Source organism: Monomorium pharaonis, chromosome 1, assembly GCF_013373865.1.
Source record: "Monomorium pharaonis isolate MP-MQ-018 chromosome 1, ASM1337386v2, whole genome shotgun sequence".
Classification (NCBI taxonomy): Eukaryota; Metazoa; Arthropoda; class Insecta; order Hymenoptera; family Formicidae; genus Monomorium; species Monomorium pharaonis.
The window spans coordinates 11,383,882-11,408,614 of NC_050467.1; the positions used below are offsets into that span (position 1 = coordinate 11,383,882).

A 24,733-nucleotide genomic window follows, 5' to 3' on the forward strand; every position below is an offset into this window, starting at 1 on the left:
GCGAGGTTCCCTTGTTAGTTAAAAAAATAGATTAACTAACCCAACTCTAAAATTTAAAAAATGTCAATTACATTACTAACACATACATATTAGATACCATAAAATTGGCTGAAGTTTAAATACAATAACGTAGTATTCATATCTAATAGCGCGAGCCAGAATCAAATAAAAAATTGTTTAAAAATGCATAAAGGCCTGAACTGTGGACAAAACTTGCAAAAAGCTTTGGAACTATTGTAGAAATATATTGCTATGGAGAATGCTATGTACTCGTCTGGAACTCGCTATAAAAAGGTAGTTTACTCATTTAATACGGTGCTAGCCGTCTAATAAAAAAATTGTTTAAAAATGCTTAAAGACCGGAACTGTCGACGAAACCTACAAAAAGCTTTGGAACATTATTGCAGAATTGTTAGAAAATGCCATAAAGTTGGCTGGAACTCGCCAGACAGTGGTACTTTACTCTTGTGGTGCGATGCCAACAGCCAAATTAAAAAATTGCTTAAATATATTTAACGTACAGAACTATTGTTAAAATCTATCAGGAACTCTAGAACTATTGCGAGTGCAAGTAGAACTACTGTTAAAACGTTCAATTTTTATTAATAAGGTGCCACGGGAAATTAGCACCTCATTTTTTAAAATTTCATTTTTTTTAACTAAATCAACGGAACTATTTTTGAAATTTATCAGAAACTCTAGAACTACTTGGGGTGCAAGTAGAACTCTTATGAAAACTTGCGGTGCCAATTTCACAGTAACACGCATAACTCGGTGAAAAATAACTCATCGAATTGATATCAAATTAAGAGAGAATTGATATAAATTGCATTGATTAAATCAAATTGATGTCGATTTGATGGTTATTTCTCTGGAAAATCTATCTTAAAACGATGAATTTTACAACCGTATAAAAATTATTTACAGAAATGCTAACAAAATTTCTCTATTAGTAAAATGTTATCAGAGATTGATATAGATACAAAATGAATGAAAAATGTATTAGAGACGAGAAATGAGCGTAAATAGTTGTTAAAAATTCTATGTAAATATGTAATCATGCCATGTAACCCCCTTCCAAAGTTTGAGAAGTACAAGAAATAAACAAGTTGTGTATATATTATATGCGGTAGTAATTTTATTATGCAGAGTAATAACAAATAAAAAAATAACAGTTGGCGCGCGCGAAGCGCGTGCATGTTCTAGTCCTCTTATAAAATAGCCATGTAACCCTAAAGTTGCCTGCTAATCGCGATTGCATTGTTGCCTCTTTATTCCGATCGCGATTGGCTGTCTCGCGCTTGACTCGCTTCGTTCGTGTGTGAAGTTTGACAGTTTATAGTTGACAGTTTTTGACAGTTTGACTGTTTAACGAGAGACGGAAAGACACAAAAAGAAGCAAGAAAAATACCGGGAAAAAATTACTTAGACTGGAAGATTATAAAATAGCAGAGAGTATTTGTTTTGAATTGCAGATACGTTTAACTGATGCTTAACAAAGTAAGTTGAAATTTAATACAATATATTATGACATATTTAATTTAATATAATAATATTATGATATAACCATTTTTGTATCACCATCGCTGTTAGAAGGGTAAGGAAGAGACGTTGGACGCCACGACAGAAACACGTATTTATCAAGTAATTCTTAATTATCTTAATTATTTTTTTGCCAATACATTAAATATAATTATAATTTTTTTATTTGTATTGATTAAAAAATTGATATATTGTTATGTAAATGTATGTATATTAATTAAGTTCTTATTATAATAAGTTTAAATACATAGTTGACAATTACAGGCATTACTGCTAAAAATATTGTATGGCGAATTAAATAACCTCGCAGTTGAGAATATAAAATTAAGAAAAAAAAATTGTGTGGTACGAAAAAAAGAGAGAAAGAGAGAAAGAAACGGGAAACAAGATAAGGATCAGGATTAAAATAAGATAAGAAAAAAGAAGGTATAAATATTATGTTATTGATATTGATAAGTATACAAGAATATAATTAATGCTACTCGAACATGTTAAGTTTTTGTTTCAATATTTATAATTGGTAAACATTTTCATTTCTTAAATAATTTTCGAATAAATTTTTATTCTTTGGAGGATTTTTCGAAGTTTTTTAAATATATTTGATTAATTTTATTGATCTTGTACTGATTTTTGAATGTGTATGTACTTGACGTTTCTTTTTTACTTTTATAAGGTAAAAATATATTTTGGTTATATTTTGGTAGAATTTATCTTCTTTTTGTAAAAATCAAGTGATAGTTTGTTCCTTACATAATTTTATTTAAATTGATTTATTTATTATACATTATTCATTTTTTAATTATAAACATATGTAGATGTACGTAACATTATTAATATTTATATTGAATATACATGACTATACGGCAATCATATTTGTTAATGCACATATGTATAAATTTTAATAACAATATTAGTAAAACACAATATAAACACAACAAATAACATTAATATAATTAAAATGATATATGTATATGCATATATACAGGGTGACAGCTAACCGGCAGCCAATCTGTAATAGATAGATATATGTATATATATATATATAGATATACTAATAGATAGATGTATACAAATATACTAATATAGATATATTAATATACAAATAAACGTAAATATATATATATATATATTTATGTTTATTTCTATATTAGTATATCTATACATCTATCTATTAGTATATCTATATATATCTATCTATTACAGATTGGCTGCCAGTTAGCTGTCACCCTGTATATATGTATATACATATATAATTTTATTTATATTAATGTTATTTGTTGTGTTTATATTGTGTTTTTACTAATATTGTTATTAGAATTTAAACATATGTGCATTAACAAATATGATTGCCGTATACATGTATATTCAATATAAATATTAATAATGTTATGTACATCTACATATGTTTATAATTAAAAAATGAATAATGTATAATAAATAAATCAATTTAAATAAAATTATGTAAGGAACACTATCACTTGATTTTTACAAAAAGAAGATAAATTCTATCAAAACCTTATAAAAGTAAAAAAAAACGTTAAGTACATATACATTCACAAATCAGTCGAAAGATCAATAAAATCAATCAAATATATTTAAATACGTCATATATAATTATATCTAAATTATTTCTTCATAAGATAATATTAATGTGAGTTTTTAATTGCAATCAATCAAATTAAATCGGTACATTCAATTTTGAGATATCAAGATTTCTTTCTCGTAAAAGTTCAATAACATTATTTTCTTCAGATCAGATTCATATGTAATATACACACATGTAAATCCAGTTTGCCATTCAAGAGGCTTTACAATGTGCCTACATACAATTTCATTTTACTAAAACAAAATTATTATGTATAATGTAAATAATGAATTTACGAGAAAGAAATCTTGATATCTCAAAATTGAGTGTACCGATTTAATTGGATTGGTTGCAATTGAAAACTCACATTAATATTATTTCAGGAAAACATAATTTAGATATAATTATATATGACGTTATATATAATTATATGTAATTATATATGATTTATATATACCAGCATATATAATTATATATAAATTATTTATAGGCACTATATATAATTTATATATAATTTATATATATTTATATATATTTTTATATATGGACTCCATTGTTCTTGCCGGCTTATATCTGAAGAAATGCAAATGCTTTATATGATTATATATAATAATATCAGGTCATATCTGATTGTACCTATTGAATTTGAGTAATCATATATAGATATATATATATAATCCTATAAAGTCATATATAGTTTCATATATGAAAGAATAAGAACAACTGAGTCTATATATGCATCTTTCCGAGAAAAAATAATTATATATAATTATATCTAAATTATTTTTTCATGAGATAATATTAATGTGAGTTTTCAATTGCAACCAATCCAAATAAATTGGTACACTCAATTTTGAGATATCAAGATTTCTTTCTCGTAAAAGTTCAATAACATTATTTTCTTCAGATCTTCAAATGACATTATATACAATCATATAAAAAAATGGCATTATACAATCGTATACGATTGTATGTAACCATATATAAACATATATAACCACATAGCCATATATAATTATATACAACCACATATAATTATATATAATCATATATGATTATATATAATTAACATTATATACAATCAGATTGTATGTAACCATATACAGATATATAAATATTTATATATAAATAACCATATATAGATATTTCTAATGAGTAAATCATAAAAATAGTGGCAGTCCTCTTCCACATCAGACAGGAACAAGAAGCTAATTTTTGCTTGCCTTAACCACGCTACGAGTGATCTTTATGTAGCCGATCGACTGCACTTTGCTCCTGAGAGAGTACGCCGCCTATCGACGGCGCCGCGCTCTAACTAGCGGGCAAGTCTGCATATCTAATTGTATATGGCGCCATATATAATGCTATATATAATTATATATAGGATGCTCACATAGCATTATATCTGGCGTCACATACAATTATATAAAATTAGATATGGTGCTATATCTGATTATATATGGACCCAGATTAGCCACATTAATATATATGGCTATATATGACTATATAGTTGTATATAATGCTATATATAATTATATACAAAATGCACTACTAACACAGCATTATATATGGCGCCACATACAATTATATATAATTAGATATGGTATTCAGTTAAACGTACCTGCAATTAAAAATATACATTTTACATAACAATATATTAATTTTTTAATTAATACAAATAAAAAAAAGAATTATAATTATATTTAATGTATTGGCAAAAAAGATAATTAAGATAATTAAAAATTACTTGATAAATATGTGTTACTGTCGTGGGGTTCAACGTCTCTTCTCTATCCTTCTAACAGCGATGGAGTAACAATATAGTACTGGCACCCGTAATAGTTCTAGAGTTCCTGATAGATTTCAGCAATAGTTCTGTACATTAAATATATTTAAACAGTTTTTTAATTTGGCTGTTGGCATTGCACTACAAGAGTAAGGTACCACTTTTTGGCGAGTTTCAACTAACTTTATGGCATTTTCTAACAGTTCCGCAATAGTTTCAAAGCTTTTTATATGTTTCGTCGACAGTTCCGGTCTTTGAGCATTTTTAAACAATTTTTTTATTAGACGGCTGGCACCGCACTACAAGAGTAAACTACCATTTTATAGCGAGTTCCAGACGAGTACATAGCATTTTTCAATAATTTTGTAATAATTCCGAAGCTATTTGCAAGTTTCGTCGACATATCAGGTTTTTAAGCATTTTTAAGCAATTTTTTTATTAGACGGCTGGCACCGCACTACAAGAGTAAATTACCATTTTATAGCGAGTTCCATACGAATACATAAAATATTTAAAAAAATAAAATTAAAAAAAATGAGGTGCTAACTTCCAGTGGCACCTCATTAATGAAAATTGAACATTTTAACAGCAGTTCTACTTGCACCCGTAATAGTTCTAAAGTTCCTGATAGATTTTAGCAATAGTTCTGTACATTAAATATATTTAAACAGTTTTTTAATTTGGCTGTTGGCATTGCACCACAAGAGTAAAGTACCACTGTTTGGCGAGTTTCAGTCAACTTTATGACATTTTCTAAAAGTTCTGCAATAATGTCAAAGCTTTTGTAGATTTCGTCGACAGTTCCGGTCTTTAAGCATTTTTAAGCAATTTTTTTATTAGACGGCTGGCACCGCACTACAAGAGTAAACTACCATTTTATAGCGAGTGCCAGACGAGTACATAGCATATTTTAATAGTTCTGCAATAGTTTCAAAGCTTTTTGCAGGTTTTGTCGACACTTCCGGTCTTTAAGTATTTTAAAACAATTTTTTAGTAGACCGCTGGCACCGCACTACAAAAGTAAACTACCATTTTATAGCGAATTTCAGAAGAGTACATAGCATGTTTTAATAGTTCTGCAATAGGTCCAAAGCTTTTTGCAGATTTCGTCGACAGTTCCGGTTTTTAAGCATTTTTAAACAATTTTTTTATTAGACGGCTAACACCGCACTACAAGAGTAAATTACCATTTTATAGCGAGATCCAGACGAATACATAACATATTTTAATAGTTCTGCAATAGTGACAAAGCTTTCTGTAGGTTTCGTCGACAGTTCCGGTCTTTGAGCATTTTTAAGAATTTTTTAATTAGACGGCTGGCACCGCACTACAAGAATAAATTACAATTTTATAGCGAGTTCCAGACAAGTACATATTTTAATAGTTCTGCAATAGTGACAAAGTTTTTTGTAGGTTTCGTCGACAGTTTCGGTCTTTAAGCATTTTTAAAGAATTTTTTTATTAGACGGCTGGCACCGCACTACAAGAGTAAACTACAATTTTATAGCGAGTTCCAGACAAGTACATAGCATTTTTCAATAGTTCTGCAATAGTTTCAAAGCTTTTTGCAGGTTTCGTCGACAGTTCCGGTCTTTAAGCATTTTTAAGCAATTTCTTTATTAGACGGCTGGCACCGCACTACAAGAGTAAACTACCATTTTATAGCGAGTTCCAGACGAGTACATAGCATATTTTAATAGTTCTGCAATAGTTCCAAAGCTTTTTGCAGGTTTCGTCGACAGTTCCGGTCTTTAAGTATTTTTAAACAATTTTTTAGTAGACCGCTGGCACCGTACTACAAGAGTAAACTACCATTTTATAGCGAATTCCAGAAGAGTACATAGCATATTTTAATAGTTCTGCAATAGTGTTAAAGTTTTTTGTAGGTTTCGTCGACAGTTCCAGTCTTTAAGCATTTTTAAAAAATTTTTTTATTAGACGGCTGGCACCGCACTACAAGAGTAACCTACAATTTTATAGCGAGTTTCAGACGAGTACATAGCATTTCTCAATAGTTCTGCAATAGTTCCAAAGCTTTTGGCAGGTTTCGTCGACAGTTCCGGTCTTTAAGTATTTTTAAACAATTTTTTAGTAGACCTCTGGCACCGCACTACAAGAGTAAACTACCATTTTATAGCGAGTTCCAGACGAGTACATAGCATATTTTAATAGTTCTGCAATAGTTCCAAAGCTTTTTGCAGGTTTCGTCGACAGTTCCGGTCTTTAAGTATTTAAAAAAAATTTTTTTATTAGACGGCTGGCACCGCACTACAAAAGTAAACTACAATTTTATAGCGAGTTTCAGACGAGTACATAGCATTTCTCAATAGTTCTGCAATAGTTCCAAAGCTTTTTGCAGGTTTCGTCGACAGTTCCGGTCTTTAAGCATTTTTAGGTAATTTGTTTATTAGACGGCTGGCACCGCACTACAGGAGTAAACTACCATTTTATAGTGAGTTCCAGACGAGTACATAACATTTTTCAATAGTTCTGCAATAGTGACAAAGCTTTTTGTAGGTTTCGTCGACATTTTCGATCTTTAAGTATTTTTAAACAATTTTTTTTATTAGACTGCTGGCACTCCACTACAAGAGTAAACTACCATTTTATAGCAAGTTCCAGACGAGTACATAGCATTTTTTAATAGTTTTGCAATAGTTCCAAATCTTTATGCAGGTTTTGTCGACAGTTCCGGTTTTTAGCATTTTTAGGCGATTTGTTTATTAGACGGCTGGCACCGCACTACAAGAGTAAACTACAATTTTATAGCGAGTTCCAGACAACCACACAGCATTCTCCAATATATTTCTGCAATAGTTTCAAAGCTTTTTGTAGGTTTTATCGACAGTTCGTTTGACAAACAATGGTATTTATAAGTAACCTCTTTCTAAACCTCTAAGGATAAGTATTTATACATGTCATGAATTACTGGTTAACAATAGAGCGACATTGTAAGTTGATTTACAAATAAAATATTATATTAAAATTAAATATATTTGACAAATAATATTGTAATTATGTTGGTAATTTAACTTAAACAAATCATATGACTTTTTAATTTAATATAAAAAAGTTTCTCAAAATTAACTTTTACTTTAACTAGAAACAAATTAATCTTAACGTAAATTTAATAGAATTAGTATTTATTTACGTAACTTTTAACATAATAGAATTCATTTCATAATCAATTAAATTTCATTAACTTAGTTAAAAATTAGATTAACTAACCCAACTCTAAAATTTAAAAAATGTCAATTACATTACTAACACATACCTATCAGATACCATAAAATTGGCTGAAGTTTAAATACCATAGCGTAGTATTCATATCTGATAGTGCGAGACAGGATCAAATAAAAAATTGTTTAAAAATGTTTAAAGACCGGAACTGTCGACAAAATCTACAAAAAGCTTTAGAACTATTGCAGAACTATTGAAAAATGCTATGTACTCGTCTGGAATTTGCTATAAAATAGTAGTTTACTCTTGTAGTGCGGTGCCAACCGTCTAATAAAAAAATTGTTTAAACATGCTTAAAGACCGGAATTGTCGACGAAACCTGCAAAAAGCTTTGGAACTATTGCTGAACTATTGAAAAATGCTATGTAATCGTCTGGAACTCGCTATAAAATGGTAGTTTACTTTTTTAGTGCGGTGCCAGCCGTATAATTAAAAAATTGTTTAAATATATTTAATGTAGAATACAGAACTATTGTTAAAATCTATCAAAAACTCTAGAACTATTACGGGTGCAAGTATAACTGCTGTTAAAACGTTCAATTTTTATTAATGAGGTGCCAGGGGAAAATAGCACCTCATATTTTCAAATATCAATTTTTTTTAAATAAATCAACGGAACTATTTCTGAAACTTATCAGGAATTCTATGAAAAAACTTTATGTATATACATAACTTAGTTAGAAAAATAACCCATCAAATTGATATCAAATTAAGGGAGAATTGATATAAATTGCATTGATCAAATCAAATTGATGTCGATTTGATGCTTATTTCTCACTGGAAGGGTTAGAAAGATAAACAGAGACGAACAAAAACAAGGAAGATATGAAAAAATAATATGGGCAAAATATAATAGAGTGTACAAAGAAATAAAAATAGATGAGAAGCTTTTGTATATTTTAGTGGGGTAAAATAAGAGTAGGGAGTTAGTCTATGATAGCGAGATTTAAGTGCGGAAACGAGGCATTAGGGAATAGATATTGGAAAAAGGAAAAAGTGTAGGCTATACAATTTAAAAGTAGAGACTTTAGAACCAATATTAGAAGAATTTACAGAATTGCGAAGACAAAATTTCTCTGTTAGGAAAATGTTATCAGAGGTAGATATAGGTACAAAATGGATGAAAAATGTATTAAAGACGAGAAATGACAAAGAAAAGCGTAAATAGTCATTAAGAGTCCTATGTTATTATGTAATTAAGCTATGTAACCTTTTTTCAAAGGCCGAAATGTTTAAGAAATAAACGAGTTGTATATATGTTATATGCAATAGTAATTTTATGCAGGGTGTAATAACAAATAAAAAAATAACAGTTGGCGCGCGCGAAGCGCGTGCATGTTCTAGTCCTTTCTAAAAAAAGGGCATGGCATCGATACTCGCATCTTTCGAAGTATTGTTGTCGCTTTTCCGCGATGCCGATTGGTTTTTTCGTTGCGCTTACTTCGTGTTGCGAGAGTAATCATTGCGATTGAATTTTGACAGCTGTCAAATTTGTATAAATGGTTATCTATACCGGAAGAGACGGGAAAAGACGAGGTGAGACCGAGAGAGACGGCGAGAGACGGGGAGAGACCGGGAGTGACGGGGAGAGACGAGTAGAGACCGGGAGAAACGGGGAGAGACCGAAAGAGGCGGGGAGAGACGGGAGAGGACGGGAGAGACCGGGAGAGGACGGGAGAGACCGGGAGAGACTGAGAAAGACGAGGAGGAACCGGGAGAGACGGGGAGAGAGAGAGAGAGGGGGGGGGGAGAAGTGCGTGTGTACACTGGAGTATTTTACTCAAACAAAAGATTTTCGAAAGTTAGTTTTCCCTATTGATTATTTTTTATTTGATTAATTTTTAAATTTATTAATTTCTATGTGTGCACGCGTACGTGTGCATGCATATGTCACAATATTATTTGATAACGAGCAATAATAATTAATTAATTAATGTATATAAAGTTCCAAAAAATGTTGATCTTATTTTATATAGAAAGATACATGTAATGTCAAAGTATTTAATAATTTATTAACAATTGTAACTTTATGCGAAAAAATTGCAACAATTTTTTTAAAAATATTTTTTTCACATCAAAGTAGTATAAAACTTTAACTCTTCTCAACCATCGGTGCACAAAATAGTTGTACTTGAGGGTATATTCAAATTTGTCAAAATTCATTTTTATGGCGGCTAAATCGCAAAAGTTTACCAATTGTCGTATTTTTTCCACAATAATTCGTAAATTTCTGATAACTAACAGCTTATTACTAAAAATAATGGGATTGATATTCGCAGTTTATTTTTAATCAAATACACAATTTTTAAGATGGCGGATTTAATATGGCGATCAAAGAGGTGCGAAAATCATCGATTTTTCTACATTTTTTAAAAATATCTCCATGAATCCTTTCTTGAAAACTGTTTTATAGACGAACTATTATCAACTGATAAACTTATGAATTTATTAATTGGTATATATCAATAGACATAATAAATTTATAAAGTTATGAAATAGTTAATTTAAAATAGTAGAAATTGTAGAAATTGTTGGAATCAAAACCTACCGTCAGTTTGTTGGATGTTTGATTTAAAATAAAGTTATTGTTTAAAATTTTACATTTTAATTTACCTGTTTCTCGATCTTTTATTTCTCTAATACTAATATACTTGGAAAAATAAACAAAATATTCTTAATATAAAAAGTTTTATTTAAAAACAATCAGTAATTATTATTATATATATAGTTTATAAATATATAATAATTTTTAATAAATAAAATTTCTTCTACTAAATATGTGAAATAAAAACATTAAACATAAAAATATATTATTTATGTTCTTTAATATATACGATTATTAAGGGTAGATAGTAAATTGAAAAACTTTGAAAAAAAAATTATTTTTTTACTTTTGTATTTTCTTTGTGGGCCAGTAAGCTCCACGGCTACATTAAAAAGGTTACCCCAAAATAATTATTAAAAATAAGGATCATGAAAAAATATTTCTGCATAAAAAGCACAAAAAATGTACAAATATTTGTTATAAATAATAAATGATTAAAAATTGACTATAGAAAAAAACTAATTACACCAATAGATTCTATAGCAAAAATTGCAAAGGAAACGTATAACTTTTTCTTAAATCGTTTTTTGTTTATGAAAAAAAGGATTTGTTCGTAACAATATTTTGATTTTTATAAAATTTTCTTTATAATATTTATCTTTTCATAATATTTATGTTTTGATTTTATTTCCAATTGTCATTCTTTAGCTAACTTGCTGACCATGCGCAAAAACGAATTTCAATAATCCACTGTTTTTTGCATAAACAAAAAATGATTTAAGAAAATGTAATACACGTTTCCTTAATAAATTTTCCTACAAAATTAGTTAATATAATTAGTCTTCTAGTACAACTATAGATAGTCTAATGTACGTTTCGACCCTTTTCCGTACCATGTTGAGCAAAGGAAAAAAGGGAAAATAGATAAATCAAACGAGATAAATTATTAAAAACTTAGATACAAAAATAAGTAATAATCGAAAAAATTCGAACTTTTATAATTTGTTTATAACAATTAATTGCAAAATTGACTTTTACAACATGCTTTTTATTTTATTTATTAATTTTATTTATTATTCAAATTTTTTTTTATGCTGTACGTTTCTATTTAACAAGTGTTATTTTTTATATCGATAAAGTTGTGAAGGCCTAAACGGTCGCAGCTGGATCTTCGTGCTGATTATAATTTTTAAAAAATATATTAATTTAATACTCTTAACTCATATACATTGCGTGCCAACAAATTCGTCAGACTTAAAACAGTTATAAGCAAAATGTCGAAGTTTACTAGCATCTTAGAATCTTTCCCTTTATCCGAAAAATCTGAAAATAATTTATTGCAAAAAATAATACTTCAGCTTCAAATTCGGATCTCCCATCATTCCGTAAGGACATCCTAGCCAATTCGACCACCGAGGCATAAGGTATTATTCTTTGCAATAACCAGTATATGTTAAAAACATTCTTTTATCGGCAGTAAGCACCAAGATCTAGCTGCGACCGTTCAGGCTTTTCAATTTTATCGATATGTTTAAACATTTATACAGTCTAAAAATTTATTGTTATTTTTCAACTAATGTTATTGATCTAACCATGAGTCTTAAAGAGATACTGGAAATTCTTTATTTTTCTAACCACTATTATTCAGACACAAAAATTTTTTAAATAATTATCTAGAATTGTAAATGCTTCTCCATAATTAAAATATAAATAATAACGCAATACTAAAGTATATAATTTCGTATTTAAATCAATAATTTTGTTCAAAAAGAAACAAAAAAATTAGAAAATTAAGGTTGTATTATAGACTTCTGCAATCGACATTTTAAGAACTTTGTACATATAAAACAAGCATACTCCTTCATCGAAATTAAATGAATGAAAAAATGTGTTTTCAAAAATAAATTCTTATATAAGAAAAAACTTTGTTTAGGTTTGTTCTTTTTAATAGAACTTTTTGCATGATTCATCTTTCCTCTTTTTTTTCTGAGATAGAAAGAAGAAATAAACAAAATATATTTTTGTTTAATTTGTTTTTTTTTTAATATTTGAAAAACAGTTATCTTTAACTTTTAAACTATCTAAAATTCACCCTTCTAAATAATTACTCTTCTAAATAAATACCTCTTGATCCGTTGTAAGCGGAGTATATCCAGTCATTAAAAAATGTAGCCGAGGAGTTGGTATAAGTGGTGCGATCAAACCAACCAAATCATTGTTCATGTACGAAGGATATCTCAGAGTAGTTGTACTGACAGACATTATCGTTGAAACAAGTTTATTAATTTGTGTAAAGCTGGGATTCTGAATATGCAATCTATCTGAAGCAATTCTATTCAAAGCAGTATTATCTAACACCACCACACAATCTGCACATTGAGTTAACCTTTTCAAAGTTAACAGTGAATTATATGGTTGTACTACAACATCGCTGTAACAAAAAAATATATATTCATGTAGAATTGTTTCAGTTGTAATTGTAACACACATATACACGCATGCACGCACATACAATGACACATATTCCAAAACTGATAGTACAGGAAGGGAATAAATCCTTACAAAAAAGTCAAATACATAGAATACATTTTTATATAATTATTTTAGAAATAATTAGCTTTAAAAATCAACATATTTTGACATGAAATATAAAAAATATCTCGCAAATTATTTATTGTTTAACAGTGTCTTAATATTTTAGCCCAGAAAAATAAGATAAAATAATATACATAAAAATACATAACTACTTGTAAAATGATATTACACAATATGCAATAAGTTTCAGATTAAGTTAGTTCAGTAAGTTATGTTTTAGTAGTAAATCATGTTTGCTTTCTAATTTAATTGATTAAACAAGTAATTATAAAAATAAAAGAAGAAACATAATAATTATAAAATTATTTAAAAGAAGTAATTATAAAAATATTTTAAAGAAAAAATATAATATCATTATACACTATCAAGTCATCTATCAATACATTATCTTTAATTCGACTGTAATGTTTGTTAAGTATTTTTATATTTATTATAATCACTATTATTAACCCATTTCCAAACGAAAAACTTTATTTCGATTTTTGACTTATTTAATGTAAAACTATCTTCTTTATTTTATAAATGATTATACTACCAGTTACAAAACTGTACATCATGGTAGTGTGGTAATTAAATTAATTAAATATTAAATTAATAAAATCTTGAGCATTAAATAATGAATTTAAAAACCTCAATAGTTGCAATTTTAATGTTTAATTCTATTTGTAATTTTAATATTTGTAATTCTATACGATTATTTTATAATTATTAATTTGTTTTTATAAATAATTATAAAAAAGTATGGCCAGCATAAAATTATTTGCACTCTTTAAATTTGTTTATTAAAATTTTATTTTTTTGTTGAGATAATCGTTAATATTTATGTAACAAAATCAATAACATTAATTTGTTTTTATAAATAATTATAAAAAGGTATGGCCAGCATAAAGTTATTTGCACTCTTTAAATTTGTTTATTAAAATTTTATTTTTTTGTTGAGATAATCGTTAATATTTATGTAACAAAATCACTAACAATAAGTTTATCTATAATTGTTAACTATTATTAGTTTTTCATAATTGTAAAAAAATATATTCCCATAAAATAAAAAGAAATATTTTTTAATTTTATGTTAATTTAATTTATTATTAATATTAAATATGTTTAATCTATACTGTAACTTTTTCGTTATTTAAAGTAATCTAATTTTAAAAAATTGTAACGTTTTTATTAACCTTCAGGATACTAAGGCCGGAATTCATAGTCGAATCTTATTCAAGTTCCAGCTTAAGCACGATCTTGAGACGTCAATGCTGTTATTTCATTGGTTAAGTAAGTCTCAAGTCGGCTCGAAGCTAGACTTAAGACAATGCTTGAGCTTAAGATCGGTCTATGAATCTCGTCCTAAAAGGGTTAGCCCAGGGTCGTCAAACTCCTATTGTCTTAATGTGACCCACCGTTAGTAACGCCATCTAAAAGTCTGACGTGAGAAAATATGAACTACATACCTAAAATTCAATATGGTGTCATACAGTAAGTGTGTGTACGTACTGTTGCTGTGATCAGCTGTGATTTACTGTATGACGCCATGTTGAATTTTAGGTACGTAGTTCATATTTCATCACGTCAGACTTTTAGATGGCGTTATTAACGGTGGGTCACATTAAGACAATAGGAGTTTGACGATTCTGGGCCTAAACCGAACAATTTTGAAATGCGTGCCGTTTTTACACGGAGTGGGAAAGTCAAATGCGGAGAGGAGGGGGGTATTAAACGTTAGTTCACCGCTTCCAAGCAATCCAAACATTAGGCCACCGCTTAGCAGAGCCAGTGTGTCCTTAGAACCTGAACGGTAAGCATCAAAATTCTGCGCTCGGGTATTTTTCACCCAGTACTGAATGTCACAAAACTGCTGGATTAGGTAAAATCAAAAGATAAAGTTAGAAATCGTCAATTTTTGGCCCCATTTGCAAACGAATAAAACTTGTGTACCATATGATTCTTAGACTCATATACAATGCGAAAATACACCTAAGGAAAACTGTTGCAAAGCTGTATGTCAAAGATCACTTTGCAGGGTGCTAATATTATGAGTCTAACGTCTATTGAGATACGTCCAATTCATCCATCTATTCACTTATTTATTTGTTTTATCACCGAAAAAATTTATTTACATAGTTTACAAATCAGTTTTTGTATTCCTATGCCATATAACTTATCCAAGTACTGACTGTGTACTTAATTATAGTTAATATACGCGCCAGCGCCAGTACGATTCGATTGTTACTGACATTTCAGCTTTTCTTTGCTTAGTTCTTGGGTGCTATTCCATAACCACTTACCGACAACTATCGATATCGTTAAGTATCTTTGCGTACGTATTTTGATATATGAAAAAAATATGCGCAACGATACTTAACGACATCGATAGTTGTCGGTAAGTGATTACGGAATAGCGGTCCTTGTTTGAATACTTTCTAAAAAATCATATATATAATCAATTTCATCAGTCTTGAGTTATAAAACACATTTTAAACTCTAATAGAAACGGTGGAGTTAAAGCAAAACGTTTAGAGAATTTAATGAAAATCACTCTTATGATTATTCTTATTAACTTTGTCGAATTATTTTTGTTGGGTGGAATCTAAAATATATCCAAATGTAATTCTTAATGGAATCCAACAAAATATAGACAGTCTAGTTCAACGCTCGGAATTAATTGCCTTCTTCATACAGATTTCTACAAGATAACGCCTACTGTCTCCCCACTACCGTTCAAGATTTGGTAGCCGAGCTGACGAACTGCCGATTGCGCGCGTGACGCTGTGCCTCAGGAGCGTCCGTATGTGACAAATTGTGACGATCGGACTTTCTTGCGGGTTTCTCGCGAAGATTTGCTCGCCAGATTGCCGGGTTCGAGAAAGTTGTAAAACACTGATTAAAAAAAAAAAAATAAATAAACTTTATTGTGTAGCAACAGTTTAAAGATCGACAACAGATATTCTTATTATACAATTATCGTTCGCTGGCGCAGGAGATCGGTTATACGATACAAAAATAATTCTCGGAAAATAACAATAATCGCAACGGTGAAATATCGAACAGAATATCATTCAGAAATCGCAGAATCACGCTCAAAAGACGGATCTAAAAGAACGGGGACTGGACGGGATTCGGACAGGAGCGGAACGGTTTATTAGTCTGAAACAAAAACGGAAACAGAAATATTAATAAATCGGTATACACGAGTTATGGAACAATCGAAATTCTTTAACCTACCGGTATCCGGAAACAAACGTGGGCTCGGAGACGATCTACAGGTCGGACTCCGGACAGGTACGGAACGGAATTCCATGGCGAGACTTAACTTCTGGAAAACACGATTTACGCGTCTCGGTCTGGTCGCAACGGTTCAACGCGTCGCGATGTGGTACGAAATATACGCGTCGCGGTCTTGTCAGGTCTGTACAGAAAGTACGGGTTTCGGTTTGCAATAATGTAGGTAATACGCGTCGCGGTCTGGTCGCAACGGTTCAAGATGCATCTCAATTGATGCTTTACAGTCACGGTCGAAACAGTCAGGAACGCGATCGACGCGATATTGCAGAGGATGAGAACGTTCATCCTGGTGGTTGTCCTATTTTATATCATATATAATATGTTAAAGACGTAATTAATGCAATAGATATGAAATATTCAAGTCGAAATACGTATATGATACATAGCAAGTATATTGTGCATATTACATAATGACGAATATATTAAACACGTAGTTGATATATATTTAACGAAATGTAATAAAATGGCGTATCGTAGTAACGCCACGGATCTCAATAAATCATTAAACGGTGTTTTTCTACTATCTAAATGTAGAACAACAAACATATTTCAATTATATAGTGAAAAATAATTTATATTAAATGAGTCAATGGTAAGTTCTTATTTTGTAATAGATTTAAATTTCCATACGATTATTGTATGTAATTGCTGTACAATTAATGCGTATTTCATTGTGTTCTTTATATATATGTAGATTACATAATAATAAATTATTAGGCTCTAATTAGCCCGTTCGGAATCGGCCAGAATTTAAACTGCAAGTCCCCTATATCTATGTAAATTGTAAAAAGGCACACCACAAAAATACAGTGAGAGGTCACCACACGCTTTTGATAAGAGGCTATATAAGAACGAGGAAAAAAGAATAATAAATAATTTGTGTAATATGGAAAAAAAATAATCGTAATATTTGTTCGGGGCATAAGAAACGATTAGCACAAGAAGAAACGGAAAAAGATTATTTGTTGCTAGAATTGTCAAGCAGTGATGTGACTGATTTTGGATCATCGGCCGAACGTATAAAAGAATGTTGAAATGCTAACACTTTTAACATTTTAAAAATATAAGTAGTATAAAATCATTTTTATTACTTTAAACTAATTGTAATATATTATATATATATATATATATATGAATATATGAGAGAACATTATAAACGCGTATTTGCAGTATTATAGATACGTATCAAATACATATAATTTGCGTGTTTAACACGTATCGAATAAATATTGTCATATGTATCTGATACGTAGCGTACATTACGTATCTAGATCGCGGACATTCATCGGTATTAAACATGTACCTAATACATGATTCATACGTATTGCTACGTATCTGCTATATAGCAACATTTCAAATTTTATGTATCGGCTATGTATCTGAAATATAAGATGCTGTGCGGGATAATTTTAGTTCAGCAATACTAATAATTTGCTGAATTAAAATAATGTCCAAACATAAGATAGTTCAAAATTCTTATTATTATTATGTGACAATGTACAATAATTGTAATTTATTAATAAGAATCGTATTTTTCTTAATACAATTTTTTTAACTTTTATATTAAATGGAACATTATTTAAAAATAAAAATTAAAAAATAAAACACGTACTATATCTTTCTTTCAGTAATATCGATGAGAAAGTCCTTTGTAACATAATAGTTTTATTCTAGATAACGATTTATTCTAATTTGACTTATTGATGCGTAACAAAATCTTTAGTAAAAAAAAATTCAGATATGATTTATGTAATATTTTACATTGGAGCGCGCGCGGCGTGTACCGCTCCTGACTCGCGGCCAAACTCGTGCGCTAATTGAATATTTTGAAACAGCTCTTATTTAAAAACTATTATTCGGATTAAATTTTGCTAAAGACAAAAATTGCGTTTGGCGCCAAAAATCTTCTGGTATACTTCACATTCGGTTATTCTGGGACACCCTGTATATATTGTGACGTGACGATTTTCGTCCGTTACAAGGGCCAGAATGGCCCGAGCGGGAAAGGTCATTTGAGGCCGCTCCCTACCCGAGAGAATTCGTGATTACATTTGTAATAATAATAATCGCGCGGATATTACAATAATAACGTTTACGCGAATGTAAATCGTCACGCGTTTACTCCGAAGATTTTATTTTCACGCATTTGTCGAAGCAGATCAACATCGCCTTTTGTTTTAGTCGTATCTGCAACACGACCGGATTAAAACACAATAACCTCGCGTTATTCACGTAATGAACCGATACGAAAGCACGGAAGGACGGGCGAGGCGACGGGGAGAGCGGTCTCTCCTTTTTGTGTTAAATAGCGTTATAAAGTATTTAGGAATCCGACGAGCGAGAGTCGCGATTCGCGGGAGAAGTGATGTGCCGGAAAGATCCCATGTAATAAGGGAGCAGCCGTTGAGGGACAACAAGAGCAGTTACAGGAACGGCTGAGCGGCGAGATCCCGGACCATCGTAAAGAACTTCGGCAAGTAGACCATCGACATTATCGCGGCAGGAGTGGAGGATCGCGAGGCGGTCACTATGGTATGTCGCTTTTTTGCAGAAACCGGAAAGGCGAGCAGGAAAGGAGCGTTTCTGAGAACGACGCCGGAGAGAATTAGCGTGCGCCCTCGCATCTCGTGGAGCCGGATGGAGGATCCCCGCCGGAGCGGTCAACGGCAGTCGAGGTCGACCTCGGGAAGGCCGGGGCCTGATCAACCCCGCCAGGAGAGGAGGATCTGGCAGCAGGCCATCGGCCGTGAACCAGCGGCCTTCAAATTGCGCGGCGTTGTGACCGGAGGCGCCCTCGCTTCGCAAGAGCGCAAAGAAAGAAGCGACACCCTATCAGCGCGCGAGTCGATGTGCGGATCGATGCACGAGGACAATGCGCAGATCCTGATCGATGTCTGCGGTGTCCCCGCTCGCTCACGCCGTCTCACTGTTCGGCGAGACTACGAAGAGAGCGGTTCAGCGGTCCCCGACGTCGAAGTGGTGGCCTTATAGTCTGTGCGACAATGTCCACTTCGACCACGCGGCCCTGTATTTCGCGAGAAATCGTTGAATAATTGCCCTACTGAGCATTCGGTGGGAGAATTGATAGTAATCGGGCTAAAATTACCGAGGTTAGAGTCACCGTACAGCGGGGCCATGTTGATCTCCGTCTCCTAGAGATAATATTTTCGCCTATCGTTTCCTCCCTCGGGGAAAATGTCGAGCCGACAGTCAAATTGTAGAGAGTAGAGCGACGGGATAGTACGTAGGGCGATATTGCCAGGATTCACTCGCCGTTTGAGCATACCGAGAGTGTACGAGCCATACGCATTATACCGAGGCGAGATCCCGTAGACGAGAGCTTCTATGAAAAATAAATGTAATGAGTAAAAGGCTTTAACGACGTCCTATTCTGGACGCCGTTAAAGCCATGCATGTGGTATCGATAATACCGAGTCATAGTTAGAATTCGAGCGTAGCATTTAACGTAGAATTTTCCTTATATTGCGAATATTATATCGAGTACGAACCAGTCACACGCGAGAATGATGCTTGGTGGCCATCTTGTATCTTTCTTTTACATCTGTTACTATTAGACTTGAAATATATTATTATTCTATTTATTAAAGAAATGACTATTTAATACCGAGACATCTCCTCTCCTATTCCGCGAAACGAAAGAACTTCGCCCCTCTGCCACTTCGTGTAGAGACGGGCTAGCAGGCATTTAGCTGTCGTGTACCGAGTGCTTTGTGAGTTTTGTGCGGCGCCTAGCGCCCAACTGGGAGTTAAAGAAAATAAGAGCACGACGAAGTTGGTGACGCGATCGAAATTTACGTCGCAATACACTACCCACACTAACGCGTGATCTGAATTTAGCCGAAAGAAACTCGAGATTACCCGAAGTGGCGCCATCTAGTCACTTTGTCGGATTTTTACGAACTACTTAGCTACTTCTAAGGAACTCTCTCGTTCTATAGGAGTTGACACTCCCTGCTTGTGCCCGTCGCCGCTGTGACGATACCCTATCGTCACATAACTCCTCTTCTTAGAGACAACTTACCACAAAGTTACATTTTTCGGAGGTACCGAAGTTATCCTTTATTATCGAACTGGAGTAACCATCGTTCGTTCTCCACTTGAATTTTATACTTCCGGCTTTTATGTGCTGTAAAATATAGGACTTCCACGGTTCGTCCCCTCGGCAGCAAGACCGGGATCGGTCTAAGACCGTTCGTCGTAAGCGGCGTTGACAGCATCGGCGGTCGGGAAGTGAAAGCGGCCGGCAGTGCAACCGATGCCGGCGTCGGGGATGATGTCAGCAATTCCCACGACTCTGATGGTCCCGAAGCAGGTGCGACCGACGACGAAACTGGTAGCGGTGTCGGAAATCTCAACGGTACTGGCGATCCCCACACCAATGCGGACGATAGCCAGGCTAGTGTCAGTGGAGACGGGGCCGAGGCCGGAACTGGCGGTCGCGGTATTGGCTTGGATGGTGAATTCCGAGATGCCGTACTGGATTCATGATCACCGATCATGATCATCGAAATCACTAGATGGTTGCCGCGGTATAACCACGACCGCAGCAACCATCATCACAAAGCCTTTCTTCAACCGAGTCGCCTAAAGGCTTTGTGATGGTGGTTGCTGCGCTCATGGTTATACCGCGGCAACCTCTGGTGGTTTCGATGTGTCGGCATGGTTTAGTTGCATTGAATTTCGAACACCTTTTTTCTTTAAGGTATCCAAACGTTTAAGCGTAAATCACGTTTACCAGAAGTTAATTTTTGCCGTGGAATTTCGATCCGTAGTCTGACTTGTAATTCGTCTCCAACCCTGTATTATTCCGTTTCCGGATATCGTTAGATTGAGAAATTTCGATTGTTCCGTAACTTATATATACCGATTAATTAATATTTCTGTTTCTGTTTTTGTTCCAGATTAAGGTAATTATTTAGAATAACAAACCACCTCTTGATGTCGATAACCTTGACATATAATATCAAGGTCATTATCCTGAGTAATGTTATAAGTTATAGGTTGTTAGGCAGGAAGGGACTGTGGAAGTCAACGCGCGAATCCTTTTATAAACACAGTATTTTATTCAGGTTTAAGTACAATCGGTACGAATGTTTGGTTAAAGGCACATTAACGCGCTCTCAAGAATCTCGATCGGCTAGATGCAGTTAGCAAGAGAAGACGCAAGACGCGATCGCGGTCGTTGTCGGGCGCGAACTAGACCCGAGATAGCGCGAAGCGGGGGAACGCCCGTAAGACAAAGAAGAAAGATGCGGTGGTGGCGCTGACGCGACGCGTGATTGGAGCCTCGCGTTGGTGCATTCGTTCGTTTTCATGGAGATCGCCCATGCGATATGCGACTCGAGAAGAATGTGGAAATGAATTTCTAACATAGGTTTTATTTGGCGCTCGTTATTTGTTAAAAAATTATAAACAAAAAAGTTTGAAAATAAGATGTTATTATCTTGATTTATATTTTCGATAATTATTCCGAACCACGGCTCCACCTCCAAATGAACTGAAATTTTTTAATGGCTTCTTATGCTTAGAGAGTAATGTAAATAACAATTTTTAATCGAGGAAAGTATACGAGAAAAAAATTTATAAACAAAAAAGATTTAAAAATGTATTATTGGTTTTTGATTAATGTGGAATGAAATTCATCCTTCCAGGGGTACACACACACGCGCGCGCAAAGGAGGCCTTTGGTCCCTCTTCCGCACCCCGTCGATAGAGATGCCTTGGATAGAAGTGTGCAAAAATATAGTGCGTACTTTGCACACGGACATTAGTATCTTTTTTAAAATAGAAATTCACGAATATTGAATGCTGCTGAAAGTATTATACCACATGGTAATCATATTGTAACTGCCATTTTAAATTTTGGTATTATCTTTATTATTCAATCTTAAATCTGTAATAGAACCTACAAAAAAGGATTTGCTGCAAAAATATTCAGATTTTTACTAGTTTATTAGCTGACGGCGGCCATGTTAGATCCCTCATATTAATTTTATAAAATCTACATTTAGATTGGGAATCAGTAATTCAAAAAACGTAAGTATACAAAGTTTCAAGAAAATCTGCTGAAAAAACCTAATTCGGCAATCAAAGGGTTAAAACTGCACTACGAGGTAATTATAAAAGAGACAAAAATAGTTTCAGGAAGCTACAAAAATGTAAAATAATGGTAATATTATTTTAAATTGCAAGAGAAAATCGTGTGAACATAACTTTCGCTTTTAACGAATTCGTTTTTCGCAGATTTCATTTAAAAAGGGATATGGATGTATAAAATATAGGTTTTTATTTCTTTAATTAATTTCCAAGAAGGAAGTTCCAACTTAGGAAATTGTTCCATATTAGGCGCCTTTTCTCTGCGTAAACACTCATACAAAATTATATAATTTTATTTGTAAAAAATGACAATGATCTTTAATTCCCTAGGCTGTCACAACTTTTTTTCAAACGAGACTGTCATACTGGGGCACCGTGACCCAATGTAATCTTCGATGAAGTTCAAAAACTACTGCAGTTTAAACACTAAGTATCCAAAAATTCTGAAAAAATTCCGAAATAAAGTTCAAACATAGAAAAATATATTCAAATTATTAAAAAATTAATATTTTAATTACTTTTATCTTTAGAAGTTGTTAAAAGCAAAAAATTTTTTTAATTACACATTTTGCTTAAAAAATCATAATTTCCTTAATCCTTCACAGTGGGTCATCCAGAGACTCACCTATGTTTTTTGAAGCATATATTACTGTAATTATCAGTATTTCATAAAATTTGATATATAGTTGTTTTGGAGGTCGCCAATTACGAATCCGTTGTTGGATTTTTAAAATCCAATATGGCGGGTCCAATATTGTAGAATAAAATGTAAAAATTATGCCAATATTGATTAAAATTTGTATATAGGAGTTTTTGTAGTCGCTGATTACGAATCTGTTATCAGATTTTCGAAAATGGCAGATCTAATATAGCGGACACAATATTAAAAATTCAACCAATTTCCATGAAACATAGTACCTAGAGATTTTTTAGAGTGCTGATTACAAATCTGTTATCAAGATTTCAAAATTCAAAATAGTAGATTCAAAATGGCGGGCATAAAATTAAAAATTCAATTAATTTCCATGAAAATTAGTATCTAAAAGTTTGGTGATATTGGATCCGCCATTTTTAATTTAAAAAATCTCACATTAGATTCGTAATCAGCGATCTGAAAAATCTCTATATACTAAAGATAGAAGACTTTATTTACTTCAAGCATATACAATATCAAGAAGAGACTTAGTTTACAATCGAGGACTTATCCAAGCATTCATCCCTACCTTACAAATTTTCTTTTATACACGTACCTCCATCCATCCGTTTAACTATCCTCTATCCTAACCGACACATCGCATGGCTTTATTTATACCATTAGCATATCAAATCTTATTGCTTCGCTATAATCCTACATTTTCTCTATCGCACGAATTTTCCTACAATAATAAACTTTATTCTCTTCAGCATTTCATGGCCAAGAAGAAAATCCTACATAAAATACAGTATGATCCTATCTAAACATTTTTCTCGCACTATCTTCCTATCATCACTTTATTTACAGTCTTTTTTCTTTCAACCTATAATTGTACTTATAACTAATCTCCCTTGCTTTATTTGCTAATCTTTACAAAAATCTTTCCTTTTTTTTCTACCTCCTCTTTTTCCCTGAACATTCCTTTTGCCTTCTTCTATTAAAAGTTATTTCTATAATTCCTAGATTCCATATTTTGTTAGTTGCCCTTATTCATTTCTTTCCTAGCATGTCTATCATAACATATCCTATTATACCGTTCTAATCGCAAAAATCCTGCCTAAAATACAATCTAATCAAATCTCATCGTTCTTCTTTCAACTATCATTCCATCTTTTCTCTGTTTATAATCTTCTTACTACTTATAACTATATTCGTCTAACCTTTCTATTTAGGCCTTTCCCTATGCGTACTAGTTCCTCTGCACTTCCTCTCGTGATCATATTCTCTTTTAACCTAATTTTACATTTCCTATTCTATTCTATATGTACCTATTTAATTTTACTATCTACATCTAAAAACCAAAGGACCCATTTCACAGCCCCATCTCGCTCCCATCGTCGTACTGCACAC

At 32.2% G+C, this 24,733-nt stretch overlaps 1 protein-coding gene across 1 annotated transcript in view; it reads right to left on the reverse strand.

Moving 5' to 3' along the window:
* Window positions 1-24,733, reverse strand: part of LOC114255539 (tubulin gamma-2 chain) — a 102,700-nt gene that overhangs the window by 25,598 nt on the left and 52,369 nt on the right. The window contains exon 5 of the mRNA XM_036294571.1: window positions 12,823-13,129. Within this exon, the coding sequence (XP_036150464.1) occupies window positions 12,823-13,129 (307 nt within the window). The remainder of the gene's footprint in view (window positions 1-12,822; window positions 13,130-24,733) is intronic.